This window comes from Electrophorus electricus, chromosome 24, assembly GCF_041902795.1.
Source record: "Electrophorus electricus isolate QZ-2024a chromosome 24, ASM4190279v1, whole genome shotgun sequence".
In the NCBI taxonomy this organism is placed as follows: domain Eukaryota; kingdom Metazoa; phylum Chordata; class Actinopteri; order Gymnotiformes; family Gymnotidae; genus Electrophorus; species Electrophorus electricus.
In genome coordinates, this window is record NC_137520.1 from 14037034 (window position 1) to 14057118 (window position 20085).

Here is a 20085-nt window from a genome sequence, read left to right on the forward strand (position 1 = left end):
GGTAAAATCTCCCTGTTTTCATGTCTGTGAGAGTCTCCTTCAAGGTCTCAAGTTTCTTCCCCCAGTCCAAAAACAGAGCTTGGGTAAATTGGCTGTCCTAAAAACGGTCCTGGTGTGTCTGCACGCCTAATTAAAGTTGGTCTAGTGGGAGTGTATGTGTGAATGAATGTGTCTGCATGTCCAGTGGTGGACGGTGGTGTCACCTCTCCCCTCCCTGCACTTGATTCAGTCCCCTAGGGGGTTGAGGTTTCTGGTTGAGGGTACGCTGTGTTGCAATTGGCTCCTACTTCTCACCAGTGTGTGACTGCATGTAAAACCTGTGTGTTAATTGTAAAGCCTTGGGTTTCTTGAAGGGCACTATATAAACATAACTTCATTCATTCTCTGAGGCTGTTTTGCTGCCAGTGGTCCAGAGGCTTTTGTTAAGGTTCAATGAATTCAATTGAACACCAGAACATTTAAGTTAAAAATCTGGTTGCCTCTGCTGGAAAGTTGAAATTGTGCTGTGTTATGTGTCTTCCAACAAGAGAATTACCTGAAACAATCAGAATCATGACATGTTTACAGCAACACAAATTCAAGATTTTTCAATGGCCCTTTTAGTCTTCAGACTTGTATTCAATAGAAAATCTGTGGTCTTAACTAAAGAGAACAGTTCACAAGAGAAAACCCAAGAATTTCAGCGAGTTGGAAGTGTTCTCCAACTTTGTTAAACACTGCAAAAAGAAATTGAGTAATTCTCTCTGGAGGACTAAATACTGTAATTTAGTGTTCCAATATTTTTGGAATTTACATTTTTAAAAAAAATAAAAATTAGTGTTACTAGAGGAAACATTTATTTTGTTCCAAAAATCCTTTTTACAGTAAAAGCTTGAGGCTTACCTATTTGTTTAAGCCCCAAGTATCACTCATTACATGTGTGGTTATTTTGATATGTTAATTTTAACTCATTTTCATGAAGACTTATAGCAAAATGAATACAGCCAGAAAAGCAGAACAAGGAAGGCCTACTCTAATGGGGAAAACGGTGGAAGGTTACACTCGATAATGGCAGCACCCCTCTCTAGCATTAATAAACAGGAAACAGACATAAGTTGAATAATCATAAACACAAATGGCCCCGGGAACAATGATTAAACATTACATTTCAGCTTAGTAAGTCTGCAGAGAATCGCATTACATCCTGGGAACCTTCACCATGTTCCCTCTCTGCTCTTCCATTTGTAAGTTTGTGGTGGATGCCACAAAATATATAGTACAGCCAATGAAGCACCTCTTTCTGAAATGTCCTGTTACTTACATTTTTACGATCACACTTTCTTAATAGTTAAAAAATAATTGGTTTGGAGGCCTGTTTCTGCTGGGCTCTCCAGAGCTCCAGAGCCAGCAGACTGTACCGATGAGATGTGACTAGAGATAATCAGGGATTCAAAACTGCCTGCCTGAAAAAACTGTTCATTGGCAATGTATCCTGTAAGACGAGGAACCCCATTCACAGGTCTGTGGTTTCCCTGGGCTTTGCTTGATCATTTCTCCAGCTCTGTGGAAAAACTGCACACCCCTTTCATGACTTTGCCCATGACAGCCTTGCATTCCTTGGTAATCGGTTACTATTCACAAACCCCCTTTCCTGCTCCCCCTGCTTGGGTTGCCTATTTCTGGTGTGGTGGCAGCAAGACTCAGATAAAGAAGGAATCTGACAGGCTGTTACTTTGGCAGCTATAGTGGGTGTACCAGTCCTGGTGCCTCTGGCCCCTCTCTTCACGGTTCCACCCTGAGGTCCTGACACTAGGCTAAGCGCTCTCTCTTTACAGGTAAGTGTTTGAGTTTCAGGTGCATGTTTGTGCTTTTGTTTTGTTTTGTTTTGTTTTTTTTATTATTATTATCACAAAGCTTGTGAGAAAGTGCTGATTTATTTAGAGGTGTCATGGTTTTGATTGATTAGACATTGTATCATTTTGACTGTTTTCAACTTATGCCTGGTCATTTTGGGCTTTGTGTGCATGTCTATCTTTGTGTATAAACAAATGTCTATATTAATGGCTGAAAACAAACCTCTCGCTGTACAGTTGCACCCAGAGGATGGCTTCTTTCTAATATTAAAGGTCAAAAGGATAGGGTTTCCAGTGACACTTCTTTATGTAATTCATTAGAAAATGTTTTATTTTAAGGTTCAAAGGTTAAAGGTTATAACAGTTAAAGATTCTGTTGTGCCACTAACACCTGTTTACTGCCTATAAAAAGGCCTTACTGCTGCCAGCTCTGTTCGGTGCTGGCTGATCATGCGCTCTGTGAGGTGGCCCCCTCTGCCCGCCCATGACCTGGACACCCTGGAGGCCAAGATGGATGGCCTGCACCGTAAACTGGACCAGCTCTTGTCCCGGAGCTCTGCAGGTGGAGAAAGCGGCTGCCCCATGTGTGCCATGTGCAGCCAGCACAGCAGGGAGCAGGAAGCCACAGCCAGCCAGCTCTCAGCTCATGCCAAGCTCCTCGAGTCTTTGGACAGGAAAGTCATGGAGGTGAGGACCTCACTGGAAGAGCTAGCACGCGGTATGTTGACTGAAGAGATGCAATACTAGTTTTTTTGTTGTTCTATTTGCTCAATGTTTATAACTGCACAGAAGTGCACAAAGGTTTACTTGTCTTTGTACAACAGCAATAAGCTTAGCTGTCTGCTCTCACTGAGAGCGTTTGCATTGTTGGCCTCAACTTTCAGCTTCGTATGTTTCATTAACGATGCTAATGTACAACTATGATATAACTATCCTTGTATATATGCAGAATATAGCTTTGATTGATAATTGATCATATTTATGCATGGTAATGCTACAATGGCCACCTGTTTTATATTGTTTTTGTCTTTGTCTAAGATTACAAAGAAAATAAGTTTCCTGATGATGCTATATTAAGCTTTTTATGTTGTTTTGTCTCTGAAACAATAGAGAGACTGTCTGACAATATGTCAGTGCCAGTGGCAGCTCTGCAAAGAAGGAAATCTTTGCCTGTAAGAGCCTCAGTGGTGAGTCCAAGTTCATTACATTCATGCATTGGCTTTGACGCTCAACATGGTTTTGAACTGTAATCAATGCTGTACTCAAGTGGATGTATTGCTGTTTCAATGAAGTAATAACTCAAGTAGATGTAAGCATCTTACCAAAAATGAACTTGGGGTTAACTTGAAGGGGATTGGGGTTAAGATGTGTCATGTCAAAATAAAAAGTACTTATGTACTGGGATGTTACAATGCAGTGTAACTTTATAGCACAAACAGAATCTATCACCACAGGAACTAAAGCTTGTTAGAAGTCTGTTATTATTATCTTAAGGTAATTATTGTCTAAGATAAAGTTACGAACCGTAAAAGCAAGAGGTATTAACAAAATCCAAGTAACTATGGTGCTGTCATTATCAGAGATATTGACATTTAACACAAAAGGAATTAGTGATTAATTGTGTTTGAATAAAACATAGTTATGTTTAAATTTAATTAAATTTAATTTAATTAAAACGTGAATTCAACTGAGTAAAAATAAAAGTATTAAGATTTGAAAACACTTGGAAAGTACAAATTCATCAGTACTTTAACATCTTAGGTAAATGATCATAATTCAGTTTCTAACTGCATACATGTAATTTGCTTGCTCACTGGTCATGTCTCCCCTCAATAACAGGATGAAGTATATGTGCGGCTTGATGTGCCTAAAGATCAGAAAGTAATACAACCTGATTTTAACGTGCCCCATGGAAGAGGTCAGACAGGTACCTGATTTGTTCATTAACTTGATGTTGATGGGATTTGACACAGAAATGTTTAACCACAGAACTTGTATGCCTCTGGGGCATACAAGGCAAATAAAAATAATTAATAGCTAACATACATCATAATACATACATCATAAAATGACAAACGTTAGATGCCAACTGAGGTGTGTTTTCTTTGCAGGCATCCTGATTGAAGACAGTGAAGGGGAGGGAGTGAAAGAAGTAGGGTGCTTGCTTAAAGGTGACCCAGCAGAGGTCAAAGTTCAGCATGAGCCTAAGTCACAAAAAGAAGTTGAAAAAGATTTATCAGCACTGCTGCATATGACCCCAACAGATGAAGCAACACTGTCATCAAGCTCACAAAGTTCAATAACAGCAGGGGTAGGTCTCTGCTTGTCTGCAGTGACCTCAAAGGCGCTTACATCTCCACCAATAGCTGTACCAAAAATAACTGTTACAAATATGACAAACCCAAGCATCACATCATCACAGACGCAAACAGCAGCAAAGGTGACCGCAGTGGTTGATCCTGGAAAATGTGATGCATCTTTCTCTAATGGTACAGCCATGTGTGCTGCTGTAGCAGGACCTACAGTACTGGTGCCCTATCAGAAAATGCCAAAAACAGCTGGATTTCCTTTTGCTGTGACAACCGCAGCTCCCAAAATGTTCACCTCTGTGAGCAGGAATGCACCGCAGTTCACTGTAAAAGACATCACAGCACCACCACCATCTGTCCTTAATGCACAAAAGGCAAGTTTGGGTGTTCCTGTTACAGTATCCCAAGTCACAGGGGTGTCTTCAGCTAATGTACTGTCACCCCAAACATTAGCAGCGGACTCAAAATCGGCCCAGATAAATGGCATAGCAGCAAAAATGACAGCAGCAGGAGATAAAACACTACACGGAAATCACCTCCCAAAGACAGCGGGACAGACCACTCCACTCACAGCAGTGACTTCAGTCTCGGTCACCTCCAAGCCCAGTAATGCGTCCCTGCTCTTGCTGACTGAGAGAGCTTCAGCAAGCCATAAACCTCCCAAGGTGCCAAACATGGATGCCTGCGTTGCAACGTTGCAAACCTTCGACAAGTCTACCACAAATTCCCAAACAGCAAATCCGCTGGCAACAAAAGGCTGTACGTTATTGCCATCGAGCACTGTTGCCGTGGTAGCCCCTGGGGCAGTAGCTGAAGGTGTCTCCCTCAGGTATGTGCCCAGTTGTCCTAAAACCCTGCTTAGGTTAATTGAACAATCAAGTGTGATTTTTTTGTTTAGCTTAATTTGCCACACATTGCCCTCAGCCGCACAGAATATTACTTTTATCTATAAAATAGGTTTCAAGGCCTCAGAGGGAAGTCAGATTCTGCTCACACAGTCACGCCACCACTGGTGAAGCCTGCAGCCACAGCCGCCATGGCTGGGGGTATTCAGATTAGAATAAATGCAGCAGAAGATAAAAACAAGGCTCTGACCAAGACACCCCCCAAAACATGCTTCAAAATAATAGGTGCGTGGCTTAAGTGGTTGAAATGTTGATGTTTCCTTTTCACATTGTGAGTGAGACGTGCTTCTGGCAGGATTACTCACGTCTGTGCTGCTTTGTGCTTGTTTCCCATTAGTCTAATTTCCTGGTAGGGGTCTTGCTGTTCAATGTATTACTAGACTGACGTCTCAGGAAAATAAACAGAGATGTGATTTGTAGATTTGGTTTACAGAATGCACTGTCCACTCATACATATATTTCCATCAGTAATGTTCCCATCTGCCCTGTTTATGCAGGGTTAGCCATTATTCCTAACTTTCAAAAGACAACATGGAGTTTTAACTCCTCATTTCTATCTATGCTGTACCTTCAGACCTGTATCAGGACTAGCTGTGTTCTTGCAACACTGAATTCCTGAGAAAATCAACAGAACCCATTCCACATTATAACAGGGTGACGTTATGTGAGGTTTCCACTAATTAACCATGTAGCAATGTACCATGGTTGATGTTCAAAGAATTTTGTCTGTATACTTAACTGTGGGTCTGACTAACTGTAAATATAAGGGTTTTGAGATGGAAATACTACACAAAATGAATGATTGATATTCAGAATGTCAGCCTGCTGTGTAAATGTGTGTGTGTGTGTGTGTGTGTGTGTGTGTGTGTGTGTGTGTGTGTATTCTGGCTAAAGGTCGAGGTTTGCTTTTTGAATATGACCTTAGAGATGTATGGTATCCAGAACAGAGTAATCCATTTTCCCAAGCCACATTCACTGTGCCCTGAGCATTACCTGCAGCTGTTCGTACACTGTGACACAGTGGGATGGATGGAGTGTCCTGGATCAGGTGTCAGCATACCCAACATGCCGCCTCATTTTGCTTTCACACAAAACCCCACTGCAGAAGCCAGAAACTATAAAGCAGTGATACTCAATGCAATTCATGTGCAAATCCAATTCATGTGCAAATCCAGTTCATATCACCCATAGTAAAAGAAAGCTAATGGATATCAATTAGGCAATTAGTTGACTTTTCATCCAACTTTGAAAAACACTGTTGCCACGTCATTAACAGAGTGCCTGTTTAACAACACTAGCACACTGCTGTGTCATTGTACCCAGCAATTAGCAGATAATTTGAAACAAATGGCACAAACAAACCAGGTTTTATTTGTAGTCTCATTCAGGACGCCGCATTTGCGTGCGAGTGATGGCAAGAGTTACCTTGCTCTCCGCAGATGATGTTCCTCCACAGCCGGCACCCTTTCCACACAGGTGTGTGTCCCTGAGATCCAACCCACCAGGGGACGCCTTCAGCATCCATACAGACGTGCTGGGAGGGTGAGCAGAGTGCTCCAGTGACTTTTTCATCACAGCCATTCATGCACACATGCACGTTCACCCATTTACTGAAGCCTCTTTTAGTAGCAGACGCTGTGTGCTAGTGTCGTGATGTAATTGTTGAGGGGACAAGGATAGTTGTGCTACAGATGGGTGATTGTTTTACAGTGTAAAAGCATGTCAAACACAGTGCTCTCCATTCATTCAGTGGACGTTTTGGCAAAGTGCACAAGTGCACGGACAATAACACGGGGCTGAGACTGGCAGCAAAGATCATCAGTGTAAGAAGTACCAAAGAGAGGGTGAGTGACATTTTCTTTGAGGTCATCTACTTGCTCTCAGTCCCTTTGAACTGTATGAAGATGAACAGGAGTGTTCTTTCGGACCTCCCGTGTTGTGCAGGAAATGGCGGTGAATGAGATCCAGGCAATGAACCAGCTGAGTCATTTCAATATACTGCAGCTCTACGACTCCTTCGAGACTAAGAACCAAGTCGTGCTGATCCTGGAATAGTGAGTCTCTCATGGCTTTTAATTACACTGCTGAAGCAAATAAAGACAATTAGTGAAGACAAAAAAGAAGACCTAGGTGGATTTTTAATGTGAAAAGTGTTTTTTTTTAAATAAGTTGATGGGTAAATTGTGTGTTACCTATTTAAGCTTTTTTGCCACAGGCAAATAAGTAAAACAAGTTAAAAAAAAAAAGAGTTGGTTTATCTTTTAAAAAAACATTCACATTGAAATTGACACAAAACTTAATGATGTAACAATAGTATGTGTTGACTTTTCTTATCAACAATCAGTTTTGAGTTTTGCCATTTTAGTCTGGGTGTATGATGCGAGGTTATGGATATGGTTTTATAATGACAACGTCCTGGGATAATACAAGAAGTCAGTGATAGCCCAACTGATATAGGGAGTTATAAGCTGTCATGACTTTTTAATTACTGCCAGTGTGGAGGGAGGGGAGCTGTTTGAGAGGATCGTGGATGAGAGTTGTCCCCTAACTGAAGTTGACGCCATGGTGTTTGTGAAGCAGATCTGCGAGGGAGTCCAGTACATGCACCAGATGTATGTCCTTCACCTAGACCTAAAGGTAGGCCTTGTTATTACAGTGCTCAAGAACTGTGAGTAACACCAGTGCAGTTTGCTACAGCATTGCTCACGACCTGCTCTACTTTCAGCCTGAGAACATCCTTTGTGTGAATCGGTCAGGTCATCAGATCAAGATAATTGACTTTGGGCTTGCCAGAAGGTAGCGCATGTGTGTTGATCACGCTAAGATAAGTGTGGGAGAAAATGCAGGAGAACTGGTGACTTTGGTTACTTTGATCAGATCAGCTTTTCCGTGCTGTAGGTACAAACCTCGAGAGAAGCTCAGAGTCTCATTTGGAACACCAGAGTTTCTGGCCCCGGAGGTGGTGAACTTTGACTTTGTCTCCTTCCCTACAGACATGTGGACCATAGGGGTCGTAACATACATGCTGTAAGTATACAACTCTTTATGCAAATACCAAAGTATATGCAAATACTTTATGCAAATACCAAAGTAAATTAAGATAATCTTGTTGAAGATCCAGAGGAGCTATAGTTATAGGAGATATGAGAAGGCTGCAAGAAGCCAGGAGTACACCAAGATGCTGATGAAAGCTGTGGATTGGCAATACAGGTCATCCAGTGAGGTCCCGATGATGTCACTTAAATGCCAGTCTGATGTATTTTGGAGCAAGGGAAGGGACAATCATTTTTAATAGTAAAAAGCCATTAACCCCCCCCCCCCCCCCCCCCAAATATGATCGCTTTAATTAATCCATCGATCAATCATTTTACATACATAAATCATAAGCTCTGAGGATTTTTATGGACTAAACCGAGAATTTTGTATATTGCTTCTATACCATTCAATGAAATAAATAAATGTAACTGTCTGAGAGCAACAAAATATGCAGAATATATGAACAGAAGTGACAGACAGTAACAGACAGTGATGGACAGACAATGAATGGCATTGTGTTTCTGCTGTGGTCTGAAGGTAGTTTTAGTTCCCTTCAGAATAATGGCATTAACCTGTTCTCCTCTGCCCTTCAGTCTAAGTGGACTCTCTCCCTTCCTGGGTGATGATGACCATCAGACTCTCAACAACGTGCTAACAGTCAACTGGTACTGGTTATACATATCCTCTTTAACGCTTCCATGTTCATTTGTGTAGTTAAACTCACAGTCAGTTGATCTCAGGTTTTTACTTTATGAAAAATAGCACTACTGTTTTTGTATGTTGGTGTCATGTGATATTTCATTTAAAGGTATATGATATTGTGTATGATATTTCCCTGCACAGGTACTTTGATGACGATGCTTTTGAGCATGTGTCAGCTGAGGCCAAAGACTTTGTCTCCAACCTGCTGATCAAAGAGAGGGGGTACGTGAAGCCTGTGTAGCACAGGGCCCTCCAGAGAGGGCGCAGGTGAAGCCTGTGTAGCACAGGGCCCTCCAGAGAGGGGGCAGGTGAAGCCTGTGTAGCACAGGGCCCTCCAGAGAGGGGGCAGGCGAAGCCTGTGTAGCACAGGGCCCTCCAGAGAGGGGGCAGGTGAAGCCTGTGTAGCACAGGGCCCTCCAGAGAACCCTGCACTGCAGTCAAACAAATTGCCTGGAGGCTCTTCTATTACACCCTGAACACTTTTGTCCTTCACCCTTTTAAACTCATGAAGGGCTCTGTAATAAATGTGATGAACCAAGATAAACCCGATGTGATAAATCAAGAACTCTAGCAATAGTCATCACCACTCTTCCAGAGATATGCTTTTCCACAACGTTTAGCTCCAACCCTCATCCAATACACCTGATCCTGCTTATGAATGCTAATCAGTCCTCAAAGACCTGTCAATTGGACTGCTGGATTCGTGTTGGATAAAGCCAGGAACTGAACTCTGTGGGAATAAAGATATCCAGGAACAGGGCTGGTGACCACTGTTGTAAACACTACAGTGTGGTGACCATGCAGGACTGGGGTATAACTGTCAGGTCCTCACATTCATGGATTAAGGCTTTTGGTTTTAGTGTGCTGGGACATGTATTACATTAATCTCTCTAAGTGTTTCTGCTTTGCAGTGGTCGTCTCAGTGCTACTCAGTGTCTTAAGCACCCATGGCTGAACAACATATCAGAGAAAGCAAAGAGCAGTAATATCATTCTGAAGTCGCAGGTTCTCCTCAAGAAATACATGGCCAGGCGGTTATGGAAGGCAAGATGCTAAAGAAAAATGATTAATCTTTAAAGATTATCTCTACATATTTCTTTTTATACTCATTTCCCATCTCCTACATTAATCTTTCTCTCTTTCTTTCTCTCTGTCTCTGTCTCTGTCTGTTGCCTTTGCAGAAAAACTATATTGCAATAGCAGCAGCCAACAGATTTAAGAAGATTTGCAGTCCAAGGTCTCCTACCTTCCTGGGAGTCTGAAAAGCCTCTGCTCACATATACCACTTGTAGTGTTTTTCATTATGTATGCTTGGTCATTAATTAACAAGATGAAACATGGTTGTATAAGTAAGGCTTTTAACACCGATAGACCACCATTACACTGGACATCAGGCTAAACAGGTGGTAGACATGGTCATCTCAAGCATAACAGACAAACAAACCTCAATGTTATCTTAATGAGTTGATAAAATAGAAGGGTTCCTGGATTACAGGGATAGAAAGGCACCATGTTTGTGTACAGGATTTGTACTGCAAAAGATAGGAATGTGAAAAAATGAGAACAGCTTTTTTTTTTTTCTTCTGCAAATACCTCGTGGCAAATGGTAATGAATATATCACATGGGTTTTACTAAGAAATTGTAGGGATAAGGTTGCAAAAATTAAAGATACCCTTAGTCTACAGCAACAGAAAGTAAGCAAAAAGAAACACCATTAAAAACAAAGCAAGCTTACCATAAATAAGGTATAAAGTGTTTTTCAGGAACAGTACTTCATTTTGTTATTATTAAATATGGTGTGACTGATGTGTGATTTGCTTAAGATTAAACTCAGACAATGTCTTACTGTTAAAATGAATTGTTTGTTAAACTGATTCAAATGCCTTTCATTAGGATATGAATTTTGTTGATTTTATATACTTAGACTCATTGAATTGTACATAACCAATTTCTAAGTTGTTTTTAATAACACAATTTTTCATTCACAGTGGCCGCTCAATCTTTTTAGAGAGAAATTCTACCTTTTAAAGCTATAATATACAGAAATACATAAACGATATGTTCGAAATGACGACAACGTGGCGCCGTTTTGTATGATATGAAAATGGACATTCGCTAGCGAATTAACACTTAGGCTTAAGTGTGAATTCACACTAAAGCTCAACACAGATATAATAATCTAACAAACTTTAAAACCTCTGCTTACATATGCTTATGAGAGTCAGGCTGCATTGCTTGTAGTCTACTATAAAAATGAGAGATTAAGATGTGTAGCCCATAACTGCTGGCTTTTTGCCACTGGTTTTAAACTGCGCCATACGGAAGCGCGCTTATGTTCAGAATTAGTTTATAGAATGTTCCCTTTCCGCAGAGGTTTTGTCTGAGTGATGTGTTCATTTACTTCTAAGAAATCTTTCAGTAAACGATTACAGTGAATTGGCATGAATCGCTATGAGTCGTGTATTTCCGAGTGTCACTTCTTCATGCTAAACCACAAGTAAGAATTCTTCTGATGGCTTTGTACATTACTAATTAAATCACCCAAGACACAACATGGTTCCGAAAACCTTGATCATCTGAAGAGGGTATGATAATCACGTAATTATATAACCTTAGCTCTCATGAAACTAGGTTGCGAACTCCGTTGTGGATACATCAGTGAGAGTACTTGACCTGTGTTTTCATGATGTAGCTTAATGGACAGTTTTCTAGCGAAATAAGGTTTCTATCCTATAGGTAATTTCTATAGATATTATAGTTTTCAGACATCCCGCCTCTCCGCCTCAAGAATTTGGTGTAAACCAAATATACAAAAAAAAAAAAAACCCAAAACAAAAAAGTCTGAGCAGTCTCCACCCCGCATTATCGCCGCCTTCTGAAAAGCAAACATTACGACATAGTCACGTTACTTTAGTAGCGGAGGGTGGAAAGTTAAGACTACGCGTTCTGACTGACTGAGCTGTCGACTGATCACAAAAGGATTATTATTTACCATTTTGCAGTGTTTTCAATACACCGACGTTTATATAAAAAGGTAAGTATTGAGCTTTGGTAGTAGTAGTAGTAATTTGTAGTAATTCTTAGTAACATCCAAACATTTGCAGCAATAAAGTTAACCTGCGCCTGACAGGCCATCTCTGTTCGTTTTTTGTTCTTACATTAGTTTATTCACTCGAGGTTGACGACGTTTACGGAAAAGTATTTGGTTTGCGAAGATGTCATAAGCGCGTCTCTTGGAAGCTACAACATGTTCTTGTGTTTTTACTTGAACTGCAAAGTTGGTTGAGAAATGAAGTGACTTTTTTAAATGTTTCGTTTGGTCTCGTATTCGATGTTTATAAGTTAAAAACGAAACGATATCTCCGTCGGCCACAGTTTCGTAGGTTGTATTCAGAATTGAGTGAGAGATGGGGGATTTACCCTTTTGAGCTGATTGTGAAACGTTAACCTACATCTCTGGTTCTAGCTTTAGAAAATTCTAACATTTATAACTCTTTATTTTAAGTGATATTTAACCCCTTTTTTCTTTTTAACATTACCATATCTGTCGAACGTTCACATTGTTGCTAGGCAAGCGCACATAAACATCACGCCAGAAACCTGGCTTGATATATACAGGTCATTATGTATAATGTGAGTGTATAAATCATTAAGTATGCACAATCCCAACATGAAGACAGTGTAAATGGTAAACTGTTTGTGGAGTTCTCTCCCAGCAGGTTAATCACTCTGCTTTGTCCCTCTTTTGTTTTTAACTTCCTGTATTGGCTTCATCTCGGGTTGTTTTTCAGCTTTTTGATTTCCACATGAACTCGATAAAATAAGAATCTGTATAGTATTAGTTACTTAGCCTCTTGCACAGTTCATGTAGTTTTCAGATTGTGTTTTCTAAGTTATAATGTTCTTGTCCTAGACCTAGAAAGTTATTGTGGAAATGAAAACTTAAGTTAACTATTAAGTGAATTGTAGATCTAAGATACTCTTCATTGTTTTACTGGATCAGACATGAGGCAAATGACTGTTTACTTTTCAAAACTGCCAACCTGTAGCCATATGTTTGTTTTTACCATCTGTTTCTTATTAATATACCTTCACATGGATATGTCAAACCAACCTTCTGCTTTGGAGTTGTTTTTTAATAAAACCAAATATTTCTAATGCAGAGGTCTTAAACATGGTTATTAGAAGCCAACCGGTAACACATCTCTGTACTTTTTGAGCTTCTATAGATTGAAGTGCTCTTTACTGGCCCTTTACTGGAAGTCTGAACAAACTAAGTCTTCTGTCTGAGTAAATCATATTCAGAGGAGTGATGTGGGGTTCTAGAGTGCCGTGTATGCCCATGTTACTGAGGTCCACGTTGAAATCTCCACAGAATCCAATTAATTCTGCAGTAGTCATGGTGTAAGAAATCCAGGCTAATTTGTATGTCTGATATAATTTGCCTTTATTTTCAGACTCTCAATCTGAAGCACAATGGCTGTGGAAGGGGGAATGAAGTGTGTGAAGTTCTTGCTCTTTTTCTTTAACTTTATCTTCTGGGTAAGTGCTCAGTTTTGTCATCATCTGGTATTAATGGCTGTTTGCTTTTGCCTGGTCATTTAGGCCTTGTGTGCTTCATAGCTCTATTGTGAAAGGATGGTGGAAGTTGGTCTTGAGTAACTCTTCAAGTCCTTAATGGCCTCTGCAGGTTTTACAGATCATTAACTGAATTTACTTTCTGAAATAAGTCATCTCAGTTGTCTTGACTTAAATGGAGAACCTTCATATTCTGTTTGTTCCTGCAACAACTACACAAAAACAGACATTCTGTTCTGTTGATTTTTGCATAAAATTTTGTGGCTCTTTATTGAAGCTGCACAACATGTTTTGCACAATAATTTCCACAAATTGCACAATTTACAAAGAATCCATGTTGTTCTATACATTGTTTGTTGACGGTTTAAATCTCTAGATGATGAGTCAGAATTTCTTCCACTCCAAACACGGGTGGATGTCCAGCGACTCATAACTGCATTACTAATATGCCAGTAGGGCAATGGTCTGTCAGTGTACACAGAAAGCAGTGAATGTTGTTTCTATGGCTTTATCATTTCACACTACACCAAAAGACTGTTATTTCATCACTGTTCTTTACACCATAGGGACAGTTTTGTTGCTTATATTTAGAACAGTGCTGGTTAATATGGACTTTAGGCTGTTGGCCCTTGACTCTTTAGATCTAACAAGAATGGCTGAATTACCTTGTTCCAACATGTAGAACGAGGCATTGTTTTTCATTTAAGCTAAACAGTGCCGTTGTGTTCCAACAAATAATGAAAACAAATAACTGGCTTTGTGCACTGTTTTCAAGTTTTGTGGCTAATGTGATTGCATATCATGCAAGTCTGATGTCATAGACAAAAATGTGTTCTGTCTGTTTCTTGAGCTCAAGCTCATGTGTGCAGTGAAAAGATCACCTTACTTAAACAGAGTAGAGTTGAATAAATAGAAGTTAGAATTGTCATGCAGCGTTGGCACTCTCTACACTTTGTCTTTCTTTCTCCTTGGCTTTGACTTTGGTTCTGGCCTTCTGGTTATAGGCCTTGGTGACGAGCGTAAAACTCCATACATGTACATACAAGCATGCACACATGTAAGCTGTGACACTTCCTTTTGACTTTTGTGGTCAGATGTTCTCATCTAGGTTGAGTGGTATTCTGCATTTGCATATTTACAGAACTTCTAATGAAGCCATTTCAGAAGTTAACTTTTTTTAAAAATTCACTTCAGTGAGGTAAAGGTTCAAGTTCAAAATTCCATTTTGCATTTATTCTTCCAAAGCATATCCATACCAATCATGTAATATAGCTTTGTGATCTATAGCCTCTAGTTTTTAGTGTGTTAGTAGCATGATTCAGAAATATGGTTTGGTTTGTGAAGCAGAGGATGTTAGAATGTAAAAGTGGAGGAAATGTGTAGGGACTGACCCTAGCCTGGGAAAACATGACTGAAAGAATGTGTGTTGTAACCTCATGACTGTGTTTCCTAAGGTGTTATCGCAGCATCATGTGACTGTCATGTGAGGATTAACCTTTTCCCCTCTGGCAGTATTCAGTGATGCAGTGCCTGTGTGGGACATCCTTGGCCCAAATCCCCAGATATTCAGCAAGCTTGATGTTGCCCTTCTTTCATTCTCCCTACATCCTTCCCTACATCCTTCCCTACATCCTTCCCTACATCCTTCCCCAATCCTGCCCCCCCTCCCTTTTTCATATTTCCATGCAGGTACCTGCTGTCCCTGAATCACCCTTCAAATATTGACAAGGGTGGCAGTTTGTTAGTAAGTGGGTCACAAAAGAATGCAGAGCAACATTGTGTTTCTCCTGCATTTTATTGCTGATGGTTCTTAAGATTAAATTTGTGCAGCAAAATGTAAAAGCAACATTTTCTGGACAGTGTGGGTGTGTGGGTCTGTGGGTGTGTAAAATAAAAATATATAAATATATAAATATATAAATATATATATATATATATATATATATATAGATAGATAGATAGATAGATAGATAGATAGATAGATAGATAGATAGATAGATAGATAGATATAGATATATATAGATAGATATATAGATATATATATATATAGATATATAGATATATAGATATATATAGATATATAGATATATATAGATATATAGATATATAGATATATAGATATATATAGATATATAGATATATATATATATATATATATATATATATATATATATATAGATATATATACAATGAATAACTCTCACAGTAGGTGTCACTTTTCTTTGTTTTAATGGTTGACAGGAAATGTGTGTAATGAGCTAATGCAGTAGGCTGCTTATACACACTGCCCACTTCAGTTCCTCACATTTGAGTTGTGTATTCGCACTGTGTGTGTTTAATCCTCCTAAGCCCTGTGTGTATCAAGGTGTGTCTAACCATTCCTGAATGCCTACTTTAGGTAGTACGTATATTTGCCAGTGTGTTAACCGGGATATGATCCACTTTTGATGCACAACACACAAGCACACACAATCATTTTGGTAAATGAGTGCATTGACAAAATGCTGAAAAGAAAGTTTATAAGCTTTCGCATGCCATGAAATGTGTGAGTTTGACTATTTTGGTCATTCTGCACCTCTGGTAAAGGGCTCTGTTAGTGCAGTGTGAGACTGCAACACTGTCAGACTTTAGCAAAGGTAAACTGTGTTAAGTAATTAACTTAATCATTCAGGACTGAACGATAGGGCGGTTTTCTAAGAAGTGAGGTTCAAAGTGTAAATAGAAGGAAGCACTGTCACTAGGCTGCTGAGATCCGGTTCAAGTTCAAGTTTGGTTTATTTGTCACATACATAGTCATACATATGTATCTGACAACATATGCAACATATGCAAGTGGTAACAACATATGCATGTGGTAACATATGCAAGTCCTGTGTTTTTAACTTTTTCTTGTTAGAAGTCACATGCTACTATTATTAACATTTGGCATAATTATTAACTTTGACACCTGTACTGCCTCTCTTATGAAGGACTCTGAATATTGTATATTGCCACACCCTCTAGAGTTAAAGAATGCAGAGGACAGGCTATGTTTTGAATATGTGCCTTTAATTGCTCCAATTCTTAACAGATGTTTTATATACAGATGACTCATACAATGTCGGTGCAGGTATTGCTGGTCATCACTAACTGCGATTTCTTACTGCACATGTTTTTATTATTATTTTGTGTTGAGTAACAATGTTTCTTTTAGAGTAATTCTCCATTATTTTTCATCTTAAACTCGCACATACCAAAATTATAAAAGATGGAGTCATGTGGAATCATGTTTTTCTAACCTGTTGTTCCACGCGATCCTCTGTCTCTACCCATCCCTTATGTGTCTGTCTGTTTGCCTGTGCAGATCTGTGGCCTAGTGCTCATTGTGCTAGGAGTGATGGTCCAGGTGGTGGTCTACAAAACCCCCGTGATCAAGGATGTATCAAGTTCAGCCGCCCCAATTGTCATCATCATCATCGGTGCAGTCATCTTCCTCGTCTCCTTCTTTGGCTGCTGTGGAGCCTGGAAAGAGAACTACTGCATGGTCACCATGGTAATACCCTGGCAACTGATGAGGACTGGCCTATTGATTATATATTCCATCTTGTTTTAAAAAATTTTTAAATTATTATTATTATTGCATGTGTTGCTTTTTGCATCATTCCTGCTATGACTTGATTTAGATTATAAAAACTAAAACTCAAAACTACACAAACCACACATTCTTTACCTAAATTAAGCATTACATGTATAACTGAAACAGGATGTTTTTGGACAGTGGTCCTTCATCAATAGGGACCTGTTGCATTTATTGAGTTTATATCCCAGCATGCTCTTCAACAAACAGGTTCAGATGGAATGCTCAGGTATCATGCCTTTTTTACTTATGGGTGCATTAAGCAGACAAAGGGATTCAAATTGAATCCCTAAAAATGGCTTTTCTTAGTCTCTTTAGTGTTCTTACATAAAGCATTTCTGCTTCAGACAGCAACACTAATCTACCTAATCGACTATATACTGCAAATGTGGTATAGAGAAACACTGGATTATACAGATATGAGGACTTATTTGACATGGGATTGGAGTCATCATTGGAGGTTTTTAACTGTAAACCTCTAATCCAGTATCTGGTCCTAGATTATGTGTTTTAAAGTAAACAGTTAACCATTTAACTTATTGGCAACCTTGATGTTATACCTGACAACTATGTTAAAGAAGTGTGAAAAATATAGTACATGAATCTTGATGGATGTTATTTGAATATCTATGTTCAATGAATAAACTAGTACTTATTGTTTATTACACTTATCGTTGTTTAAGATAGACCTTATGTATGTTGTACTTCTAGGTATTGGCAGTGATCCCTGTATTTCTGCAGTATTCTAGATCATTGATATCTTGGACTCAAACCTACTGTACTGGCTAGAATATATTCTATGAGTAAATGACAAAGCACTTTTGTAAGTTGCTCTGGATAAGAGCGTCTGCTAAATGCTGTAAATGTAAATTAAGTACTGGTGATTACAAAATCCAGGACCAGAATTTGGCTTCCTGATCTGGAGCTGAGGCCCTCTATCGTTCTAAGCGCATGACCCTTTAAACTTGTACTATGAAGACTTGGTAGAAGTTTGCACTTTTTGCAGTCCTGTGCTGTAGAATTAAACTGTAATTTGTATTACTTCTTTCCTATTAGTTTGCCATTTTTATCTCCATCATCATCCTTGCTGAAATTGCAACGGCCATTGCTGCCTACGTCTTCAGAGGCAAGGTGAGCAGCACAATCATGTGCATGGTAGATGTTAATATGAGTCAAACTGCTCTAACTGAGAAGAATTTTTAGGTTGAGTTGAATTCATTCCATGAATTTACTGAACAAGTTCAGTACACCTTCAGTACACCCTGTGTATAGATGGTATTAAACAAGTCATCTTTTCTTCCAGCTGACTGATCTAGTGGACACTGGCTTCAAGGATATGATTTCGCAATACCAAAAGAATAATACGGAGGCTAAGAAAAGCCTGGATGAATTGCAGCAAGAGGTTTGTGTCTCGCATGCACTCAGCAAACGCAAATTGCCTGTAATCTTGATCAGAACATTTTACATAAGTGTTAGAAAAGTGTTTTGCATCAGGTTGACTCCTCTAAATGGAACAAAAGTGGTTAAGCTACAATTTAAAGTTCTAGGACACATCTCTGATCTAATTAATTATAGGAAAGGGGAGGTATTCTTTCAGAGCCAAAAAAGCCTAAAATACCTAAATCCAAATAACCTAGACATTGTCTGACTGGTTTACCAAGAATGTGTGTGCTCTCCAAGCGGTGTGTTTGTCTAGTGCTATCTGATGACAAAATTTACATCCTGCTTCCTGAATGTCAAACTGCCTTTTGGTATCTTAGTTTTTATGCCCTGCCCTCTCCACTGTAAATGAACTGGGGGGGAAAAGATAACATTCGGTATACAAAATGTTGAGGAGATGACACCATCGGTCATTATCAGCAAGTGGTAGAGTCCACATGTTTCTGTCTTGTGTACTGTCCGGTTTTCTTGAGGATTTTGATCTCCTTGAGATCACAGAAAGATGACATGAAGTGACATCTCCTTAACATTCAGAAACATTAGCCACTAAAGCATGTCCTCAGCAGTGTTTGTCCCCTGTCTCTGTGTGCAGCTCAAGTGCTGTGGGGCAGTGAACTACACTGACTGGGCTTTGTTCAAACCGGACAGGAACTCCGTGCCAGACTCCTGTTGCATCAACGTCACTGTGGACTGCGGCACGAATGCCATGTCTACCCACAAAAACATTTTCACGAAGGTACATGACTAAAGTGCATGTGTCTGACAGCAGCCCACAAACAAAACAAGTCTAGAATGAAAGCCATGTACCTCTCTGTGTACCTCTGTCTTCAACCAGATGACCTACATACTACTGTTAACTAAAACAGATTTATTTATTTATTTATTTTTGGCTTATTTAACGGTGTTTATAAAGACTTCATGATGCACTGCTTGGTCCCTGTGTTTGTCATGTAGGGTTGCCAAGCTGCTTTTGAAGACCTGCTAAAGAGCAAAATTCTCTGGATTGCAGTCGGAGCCTTGATCATTGCTTTTATAGAGGTAGAAGACGTTCTTCCACTTTCACATGACTTTTATTATTATGATTATACACACAAGAAGCCAATGAGGCATTCACACACTGTTTCCTACACACATTGGCTTTGTTTTTATTTATGCTTGTTCTCTGGTGCTTGCTTGTGTTTTAGGTCCTGGGCCTTGTGTTTTCCTGTATGCTAATGAGAGGTATTCGCAGTGGCTATGAGGTCATGTGATCAAACCACAGGACTTATTTCACAGTTGGGAAAAAAAAAGTAGTTGCACACTCAAGAGGCTTAAAGACTTATTATATAAATGATTTTTTTTGTGGCTAAAGTTAACTGTCCCATTGCAGACTGCAGCCTATTTGCTGATAGAGAACAACAGTCTATTTTTAATCGCAGCTGCTGAGAAAAAGGTAGAGATAAAGTACTGCAAATATTTTTCTTTTAAGTTCTGTGCATTTGTCCTTGATTAGTGCTGTTCATAAATGTGTTCGTTCAGAGAGCTGATGGTGACATTTTTAAAATACTACCATTTATAGACAGTATACCTCCAATTAGGAATCTCCTAAATTAATAGGTGAAATGCTGTTTTTCATATATTTACTGTCAATATTATAAATGCATATAAGATGTTGGAAAGAGAAATA

At 39.4% G+C, this 20085-nt stretch overlaps 2 protein-coding genes across 2 annotated transcripts; both read left to right on the top strand.

Annotated features, from left to right (window-relative positions):
• Positions 1 to 1716: 1716 nt before the first annotated feature.
• Positions 1717 to 15112, top strand: mylk2 (myosin light chain kinase 2). Its single transcript, XM_035522257.2, has 18 exons — positions 1717 to 1814; positions 2245 to 2550; positions 2943 to 3019; positions 3672 to 3759; positions 3944 to 4970; positions 5099 to 5271; positions 6486 to 6588; positions 6797 to 6890; positions 6991 to 7100; positions 7542 to 7683; positions 7772 to 7842; positions 7945 to 8073; positions 8676 to 8747; positions 8926 to 9006; positions 9696 to 9828; positions 9966 to 11819; positions 13243 to 13327; positions 15053 to 15112. Exons 2-16 carry the CDS (start codon positions 2283 to 2285, stop codon positions 10044 to 10046), a joined length of 2649 nt encoding a protein of 882 aa, XP_035378150.1. The 5' UTR covers positions 1717 to 1814; positions 2245 to 2282; the 3' UTR covers positions 10047 to 11819; positions 13243 to 13327; positions 15053 to 15112.
• Positions 15113 to 16460: 1348 nt separating this feature from the next.
• Positions 16461 to 19669, top strand: cd63 (CD63 molecule). Its single transcript, XM_081707250.1, has 5 exons — positions 16461 to 16472; positions 16707 to 16895; positions 18036 to 18110; positions 19012 to 19155; positions 19604 to 19669. The coding sequence occupies exons 1-5, from the start codon at positions 16461 to 16463 to the stop codon at positions 19667 to 19669; spliced, it is 486 nt and encodes a 161-aa protein (XP_081563376.1).
• The last annotated feature ends 416 nt before the right edge of the window (positions 19670 to 20085 follow it).

Bases quoted from the DNA above. Each gene is read 5' to 3' on its own strand.
- mylk2 (XM_035522257.2), top strand. From the start codon at position 2,283: ATGCGCTCTGTGAGGTGGCCCCCTCTGCCCGCCCATGACCTGGACACC. The intron at 3,760-3,943 runs GTACCTGATTTG...TTTTCTTTGCAG, and splicing joins CCATGGAAGAGGTCAGACAG to GCATCCTGATTGAAGACAGT. The intron at 8,748-8,925 runs GTACTGGTTATA...TTCCCTGCACAG, and splicing joins AACGTGCTAACAGTCAACTG to GTACTTTGATGACGATGCTT.
- cd63 (XM_081707250.1), top strand. The intron at 18,111-19,011 runs GTGAGCAGCACA...CTCTGTGTGCAG, and splicing joins CCTACGTCTTCAGAGGCAAG to CTCAAGTGCTGTGGGGCAGT. The intron at 19,156-19,603 runs GTACATGACTAA...CTTGTGTTTTAG, and splicing joins ACAAAAACATTTTCACGAAG to GTCCTGGGCCTTGTGTTTTC.